At 34.4% G+C, this 7816-nt stretch overlaps 3 protein-coding genes across 3 annotated transcripts in view; 2 read left to right on the top strand and 1 right to left on the bottom strand.

Annotated features, from left to right (window-relative positions):
* Positions 1–2113: 2113 nt before the first annotated feature.
* LOC108368961 (uncharacterized) lies at positions 2114–3151 on the top strand. The gene is made up of 2 exons (XM_017623928.1): positions 2114–2805; positions 2890–3151. The coding sequence occupies exons 1-2, from the start codon at positions 2274–2276 to the stop codon at positions 2910–2912; spliced, it is 555 nt and encodes a 184-aa protein (XP_017479417.1). The 5' UTR covers positions 2114–2273; the 3' UTR covers positions 2913–3151.
* LOC108368958 (myb/SANT-like DNA-binding domain-containing protein 1) lies at positions 3113–4152 on the bottom strand. Its single transcript, XM_017623926.1, has 5 exons — positions 4067–4152; positions 3786–4000; positions 3582–3715; positions 3255–3505; positions 3113–3133 (listed from the first exon to the last, which is right to left on the bottom strand). The coding sequence occupies exons 2-5, from the start codon at positions 3995–3997 to the stop codon at positions 3113–3115; spliced, it is 618 nt and encodes a 205-aa protein (XP_017479415.1). The 5' UTR covers positions 3998–4000; positions 4067–4152.
* Positions 4153–4188: 36 nt separating this feature from the next.
* Positions 4189–7816, top strand: part of lobo (coiled-coil domain-containing protein lost boys) — a 12375-nt gene continuing 8747 nt past the window's right edge. Inside the window, exon 1 of the mRNA XM_017623927.1 lies at positions 4189–4251. Within this exon, the coding sequence (XP_017479416.1) occupies positions 4189–4251 (63 nt within the window). The remainder of the gene's footprint in view (positions 4252–7816) is intronic.

Raw genomic sequence — 7816 nt, forward strand, 5'->3', positions numbered from 1 at the left:
TAATTCCGGTAAGTAACACAAAATAATGTCAGAAGCAAGTAATTATGTAACTTTGTACTATCTAGCATGTCATTTGACGGCAACAAGAGCAAATTCAATTTAAATCTATTAAATACATTCTAGCGTGTCTCAGTCCTTTACCCACAAAAGCGGCTGTAANAGAGCAAATTCAATTTAAATCTATTAAATACATTCTAGCGTGTCTCAGTCCTTTACCCACAAAAGCGGCTGTAACTTTTTTTTCTATTCAAAACAGTAAGTGTGGCACCTTTCTGAAATCTTTATTAAATGAGTAATTTTTTTATGTAATGCAAAGCTATAGCTCAGTACATTTTATTATTTTACATAAAAAATTGCGCGGTTTGTAGTTGCAGTTAAAGAAAACACATGAAAAGGCACGATTTTTTTTTTAATTCGAAAAAATGTAAATATTTCAAAAACGGTGACACTTTTACCTGAAAATTTTTTGTTTATCAGGGAGCTCATGTTTGTAAATGTAGGTGTATCCATAACCATATCACAAGTAGTCAGCGTTGCCACAGACAAATTTTTTTTCCCACCAAAATTTGCTACATTAACCAACCAAAACCTACAAAAAATTTTTTTGAGTTTTAAAATTTGTTTTCAATGTCAAATGTTTTAAAAACATAGTTAACATAACATTTAGTAAAACTAAAACACAACTAGATTAATAAAAACAAATTAACATGTCTTTGACTGTCTTATTCCCTTTGACTTCCGCTAGTAGGCAGCACTTTTAGATTATTCCCAGCTAGCTCCTAAGTAGGTCTGCAGTGTATCCTTTTCCTTCCGTTTTAAAAGACTCTAAGGCCTTTAACGCTGCCTGGGTGTCCGACATAATATTTATTCTGGCCTCATTTGCCTTCTACGATGACATTCGCGAACACAGACTTCAATTGGGAAGACTTCCACCTGAAATATGGTTGAGTACCAGCCCATTGGCAGACCTTTCTGGAATCTTGGTCCAAGTACGTCATAAATTATATCGCTACCTAAAGGTGAACAGGTGCCTAGTCCATTTTTTTCGAAGTTTAGTTGATCCAAACCTCATATAACTTCTTTGGCACTAACTGAAATTTAGCGTAAAGGTTTATATTACATTTACATTGAGCCCAAATGCGCATTTCAAATGAGTCATTTAAAAGTCGTTTACATTTTCTCATTCGCATTTCCTCTGACAGTTAATTTTAAACGTCTGTTTTATATTATTTACATTTTTAAAAAGGGAAAAAATGGAATTAAATTTGGTAAATTCGGTTATTATTGCCGAATTGAATCGTCTGATTCAAATGCAAGCTGGAGTTGAAGCTCTTGCGCAATCCAGCAGTTGTTATAAACAAAAGCGGCTGCGGATAAGGGCGGAAAAAAAGAGATTTCTTATGCACCTGAACATGTTGGTGCAGCTGACCAGTGGAAGGCAAAAACGCCGCAAGCGATTTTGGAGAAAGGTAAAATATTTAATATAATTATTACAGCAAATAGCGCTGCGACCTTACTAGAGCTGCCGAGTTATACGCACCAAAAGAAAGGCTGAGAACTTTTGACTAGTTTTGCAAGAGTCAAGTCCTCTTAACAGAAATTTAATAAAACACAAGTATTAAGAAATATTATAACTTTACCCAATTTTCAGCCTCGTCAGAGTAGTTTTTGGGAACAAGAAGTTCCAGAGAGCGACGATGATTTCTTCAAAGAAAATTTTCGAATGAAAAAAGAAACTTTTGACGAATTGGTTATGGCCATGCGAAATATGAAAAAAAAAGCTTCAAATTTTGGACAACCAATTGCTTTAGATAAAAGGATTGCAGTCGCGGTGTATACTCTGGGATCTTCCGCAGAATACAGAACTATAGGAAATCTGTTTGGTATTTCCAAGTCAGCAGTATGTATGATTCTGAAGGACTTTTGCAAGGAAGTATGGAGGGTAATGCAACCTACGTACCTTAATAAGTATCCTCTGAGTGAAGCTACTGTTCGAGAATGTGTGAATGGTTTTGGAAAATTGGGATTCCCCCAATGTATCAGCGCTGTTGGTAAATTTTAAAAATATACTCATACAGACGCATTGTATTTACGTAAATCATACTTAGATGGTTGTCATATTGAAGTTCGTCCCCGGTCTAGTGACGCAACTGACTACTATAACTACAAAGGCTGGTACTCCACAGTATTACTTGCATCAGTGGATTATAGGTTGGTATTGAATATATGCCTAAAAAGTAAATGCTCACATTGTTTATTATAGGTACAGATTTATGTATATAAACGTAGGCACCCCTGGACGGTGCAACGATTCCCACATTTTCGAGAAATCTGCTTTGAAACAGCATCATCAAAACCCTATCCTTACGCACTTGTCTACGCAAATAAACGGAGTTAACGTTCCAGTTGTAATGCTTGGAGATTCAGCTTTTCGGTTTTCGGACATATTAATGAAACCTTATCCATATAGAGAGAATGCTAGCTTCAGTGAAAAAAACTTTAATTATGCCCTGTCTAAGTGCAGAAGGGTAGTCGAGAATGCATTTGGTCATCTCAAAGCTAGATTTAGAAGAAGAGGAAAAGGTCTTGATAACCGAATTGACAATGTAAATTTAATAATTAAATGTGCTTGTGTTTTACATAATTTTTTAAACGAGAAAAACGATTGCATAAACAATCGCTGGATGCAACAATTACGGGAGCAGGAGGAAACCGTAGTCCGACCGCAGCCGGAGTTTAATTGTACCCTGACTGATAATAACCTCACAGCGGAAAATATAAGATCTGCTATAGCAATGTTCTTAGGTAAGCATAAATTTCTATGTATCTTTATTTATTATTTATTTATACATATTTATATCTATTTATTTATGTTTTTTGTTAAAACAGTTAGACAGCCACTACCCGCTTGATTTTCGACGCAACTCTTATATGTTGCAACTAAGTACATATTGATCCAGGTAATAAACTATCTACCTGCCAAATTTCAAGCAAATCCATTCAAACTCACAAATATACAAACTTTCGCATTTATAATGTTAGTATTAAGCAGGATCCCTTACTTTATTTTATCTATTGTAAACTATTTCACATGAAAAAAATAATCTACATTTTAACAATTACTATTATTGCTCTGAAAATAAATGAATTAGTAATGGACTAAATTTAATTTGTTTTTTTAATCACTGTCTTTAATGATTTTTATTATTTAAAATTTGTAAGAGTGAGTTTTGAAACTTTTTAGAATCGCTTACAAATTCTTCTAACAAAACATTCCGTCGCTCCTCTATATTAACTAATTTTGAATCGATAACGTTCTCTTCCTGATGCATTGTTTTTATTAGCTCTTTCGTCTCTTGAATTTCCGTTATGAGACTTGCGTTTAACTTCTGCTTTTTCGATTTGGAGCATCCAGCACACTCGACCTCTACCGGAGCGAGGGAGTCAGAGCAGGAAGCCCCAGAAATGTCCAGTACTTCCGACGATGGAGTGTTAAATAAATACTCTGAAATTGTGTTTGTACATAAGTATTTAAATTAAATACGCACATATATAATAAATGATCAATTTCATATACATACCTATGGATACACTTTCTTCAACAAGTTCTTCTATGTTATTGCATTTAAAACCACCTATAATGGCATGTACTCGCTGATAGTGTGGCCAGTCTGATGGTGATCCACCTGACACACCAATATTCCCCTTTTCTTTCCTGAAAGCAATTGTAAACATAAGAGATATACATTTTAACGCCAGTATATTATATATAATAGTTAGCTTACCTATATTTCCCAGTGAGGTTATTTATTTTTGACCGCACTTCCTCACTGCTGACACACACTCCAGCGTTTTTAAGGGATTCTGCCATCTGTTTAAAGATGTGGCCGTTCTTCCTGGCCCCACGCAGGTCCACTATATTTGCTTCCCATAATTCCAGCAGCATCTCCTCCGCAAACGGCGACCAATTAGTTTTTTTCTTTTTTGCACTCTCCATTTACTAAACATGTTTGTAAGAACATATTTTTTATTTATTATATAAAATATTTCAAATGAAAATACTAACCGTTTACTTTTGATTGTTCCAGATTTTTTATTAATTGTGTAGACATTCGATTGACAAGTGTCAAAAATAAGCAAAAGCCTTGCCAGGGCTACTATTTTTTGATGCGTTCGAGAAAATATGTCATGTTGGAACGCATTTCGTTCATGATTTTGCTTAAATGCGTTGTAATGCGTCATTTTGGAAATGTGAATTTGTATGAGGAAATGCGTGATTTAGCTTCGCATTTCAGATTTCTCGCCCAAATGACGCATTTGGGTTAATGTAAATGTAATATTAACATCCTCATTAATGTTTGAGTGTAGTGGCAGAAAGGTTTCAATAAATAATGCGACAATATGACGCTGTCGATCGTATCATTCGTTTAACCGTGCCCACGCCGTATCGTAAGACTTATCAGTAACTGGAATATGCAGTAACATTTGTGCGGCCTCTTCATTTAAAAACGATTTCAGATAGTGGAATTTCTGCGTGTTAGTGATGTTAGATTTTTCATGGACAGCACTAACAAAGAGGCCTTTAATCGATAGTCACGCCTTATACAGGCCCGTAAACGGCGGTATAATAATTTTTGGCAAGTCGTTTTCCTAGGATGCAGCTGCTTGTATGGGCCTGCACTATAGGCAAAACACGAGTTTTTTTTTCAAAATCGTAGATCTTCACTTAGAAAAGAGATAATGGAATGAAAATTTTTTTTTCGTGAAGATAAATGATCATATAATATAGGAAAACTATATAGAGAAATTACAACAACAATAACTTAACCCTCAAAATACCGTTCAAAATGTCGCTTTTTTTAATTTTGGATTTTGGCTCCCATTCCACTAAAAACGATATACTTAATACACCATTAGCATTGTTTCTGAAAGATTTCTCTTTATTTTATCTTAAGACTCGATTTTTGGGACATTGGATGCTGTACCCGAGTGGCCAGATTGGAAAACGAAAAGCTTCCTTTAAACTCCAATAACTCGTAAACTATCAGCTTTCACAAAAAAATGTTTATAACAAAAATGGTTATACTGGTCGATGCCTTTCGAAAGTGCAGCATTTAACCCTTTAATGCAGAGTCTGTCATATGTGAAACGCTTTTTAACCGTTTCAACGCAGAGGAAAAATATTCACAATATGCTTTTGAACGTTCTTTTTCACATGTTGACGTAGATATTAATCGGAGAAAATTTTCCCATAGTAAAATAATAATAAGAAAAATAAATTTAAAAAAAAAATAAAAATATTAAAAATAAAAAAATAAATTAAAAATAAAAGTAAATAAAAAGTACGTTGAAAACATATTGAGAACCTTTTGCCTCTGCCTTGAAGTGGTTAAAAAGCGTCTCATATATGACAGACTCTGCATTGAAGAGTTAAATGCTGCACTTTCGTAAAGATATCAACCAGTTTAACCATTTTTGTTATATAAAATTTTTTGTGAAAGCTGATAGTTTACGAGTTATTAGAGTTTAAAGGAAGCTTTCCTTTTTCCAATCTGGTCACTCGGGTACAGCATCCAATGTCCCAAAAAACGAGTCTTAAGATAAAATAAAGAGAAATATTTCAGAAACAATGCTAATTGTGCATTAAGTGTAGCGTTTTCCAGTGGAATGGGAGCCAAAATCCAAAATTAAAAAAAAGTGACATTTTGAACGGTATTTTAAGGGTTAAGTTATTGTTGTTGTAACTTCAGTGTAGTTTTTCTTCATTATATGATCATTTATCTTCACGTAAAAAAAATTTTCATTCCATTATCTCTTTTCTAACAGAAGAGCTCCGATTTTGAAAAAAACTCGTGTTTTGCCTATAGTGCGCCGCCGTGAACTGTTGCAAAAATGATGCTTGCCGTTCAACTAATTTCGCAAGAGAGATTGACTGCTCTTCTGTAACCAGTCGTTGCAACTCGTACGGCAATGTGCGAAGCCGGCCACATGCTGGCATAACCTTGTCTTCGTATATTTCAAATTCCACGTTTGGATCTGTATAATCCGCTTCTTTGCTGAACTTATACATCGCTGTGGTTATGGGGGTGAGTAGGAATGGGATCCCTTGATCCCTTACGAGTTGCAACCACTGGTTACAGAAGAGCAGTCAGTCTCTCTTGCGAAATTAGTTGAACAGCAAGCATCATTTTTGCAACAGTTCACGGCGGAGCCCATACAAGCAGCTGCATCCAAGGAAAACGACTTGCCAAAAATTATTATACCGCCGTTTTCGGGCCTGTACAGGGCGTGACTATCGTTTAAAGGCCTCTTTGTTAGTGCTGTCCATGAAATCTAACCTCACTAATACGCAGAAGTTCCACTATCTGAAATCGTTTTTAAAGGAAGAGGCCGCGTAAATGTTATTGCATATTCCAGTTACTGATAAGTCTTACGATACGGCGTGGGCACGGTTAAACGAACGATACGATGACCGCGTCATATTGCCGCATCATTTATTGAAACCTTTCTGGCGCTACCCTCTTTCTTCGCCGAAATTTTTTGTACGCCTCTCTTTTTCGCTATCAACTTTTGAGCTCGCGTATCTATTCGTATCTAGTGCGTATGTACTTATGGATAAGTCTGTACAGTAAAATGAATCATTATACGCAGTTAATTTGTTTTTATTAATCTAGTTGTGTTTTAGTTCTACTAAATGTTATGTTAACTATGTTTTTAAAACATTTGACATTGAAAACAAATTTTAAAACTCAAAAAAATTTTTGGTAGGTTTTGGTTGGTTATGGTAGGAAAAAAAATTTGTCTGTGGTGAGCTCCCTGATAAACAAAAAATTTTCAGGTAAAAGTGTCGCCGTTTTTGAAATATTTAAATTTTTCGAATTTAAAAAAAATCGTGCCTTTCCTGGTGTTTTCTTTAACTGCAACTACAAACCGGGCAATTTTTTATGTAAAATACTTCCAGATAGTTGCCTCTCCATACTCAAATGCAATGTAATTAAAATATATTAAGGAACCATCATAAAATTAGGACTATTTCTGGATTTTTAACTTTTTGATATTTTCTTCCCCAACTTTGACTATCTGATATGACTTGTACAGAGCTATCACTTTACATTACATAAAAAAATTTCTCATTTAATAAAGATTTCAGAAAGGTACCACACTTACTGTTTTAAATAGAAAAAAAAAGTTATAGCCGCTTTTGTGGGTAAAGGACTGAGACACGCTAGAATGTATTTAATAGATTTAAATTGAATTTGCTCTTGTTACCGTCAAATGACATGCTAGATAGTACAAAGGTACATAATTACTTTCTTCTGACATTATTTTATGTTACTTACCATGACCAAAGCAAACGTCAAGCTGTGAAGTTCTACTTATATTGTGCTCTGATTTGCCTTTGTATTTTGCAAAGTTTATTGTGTTAATTCTAGTAAAAGTTGCTATAAAAAGTGCTTACGAGCATCTTAGTGTGATAATAATCGAAGCTAAGTGAAAGTTTTGTGGTTTTTGTGGTTTATATTAAATTTAATTAAATTTCACTAGCATACATCTAATCTTGCCGAGTCATTTGTTGTTATCATTGTTGTTGTAATTCCTTTGTAGTTAACTGAGATCGTTTCTATTTTTGCACATTTCTTTTTGCTCTTTTTGGTTACTTCTTTTATTATTTCTTGTCACAGCTGTTTGCGTTGCGTTTATTAAGTGTCACAATACAGAGATACTCAAACTGTTCGCTACATATATTTTTAAGCTAAATACATCAGCTCCTAAATTGTTGTGTGTGTTGTGTTAAACTTATTTTGCTTGTCTTTTT

The sequence above is a fragment of the Rhagoletis zephyria genome, unplaced genomic scaffold (genome assembly GCF_001687245.7).
Source record: "Rhagoletis zephyria isolate East Lansing unplaced genomic scaffold, Rhagoletis_zephyria_1.1 Rzeph_scaffold_03421, whole genome shotgun sequence".
Lineage (NCBI taxonomy): Eukaryota > Metazoa > Arthropoda > Insecta > Diptera > Tephritidae > Rhagoletis > Rhagoletis zephyria.

What these genes read in the sequence shown, in the direction of transcription:
- LOC108368961 (XM_017623928.1), top strand. Translation starts at nt 2,274, where the DNA reads ATGTATATAAACGTAGGCACCCCTGGACGGTGCAACGATTCCCACATT. An exon ending in TGCTATAGCAATGTTCTTAG is followed by an intron (nt 2,806 to 2,889) that starts GTAAGCATAAAT and finishes TTGTTAAAACAG; the next exon opens with TTAGACAGCCACTACCCGCT.
- LOC108368958 (XM_017623926.1), bottom strand. Translation starts at nt 3,997, where the DNA reads ATGGAGAGTGCAAAAAAGAAAAAAACTAATTGGTCGCCGTTTGCGGAG. An exon ending in AACCTCACTGGGAAATATAG is followed by an intron (nt 3,716 to 3,785) that starts GTAAGCTAACTA and finishes AATTGCTTTCAG; the next exon opens with GAAAGAAAAGGGGAATATTG. An exon ending in TGAAGAAAGTGTATCCATAG is followed by an intron (nt 3,506 to 3,581) that starts GTATGTATATGA and finishes ACACAATTTCAG; the next exon opens with AGTATTTATTTAACACTCCA.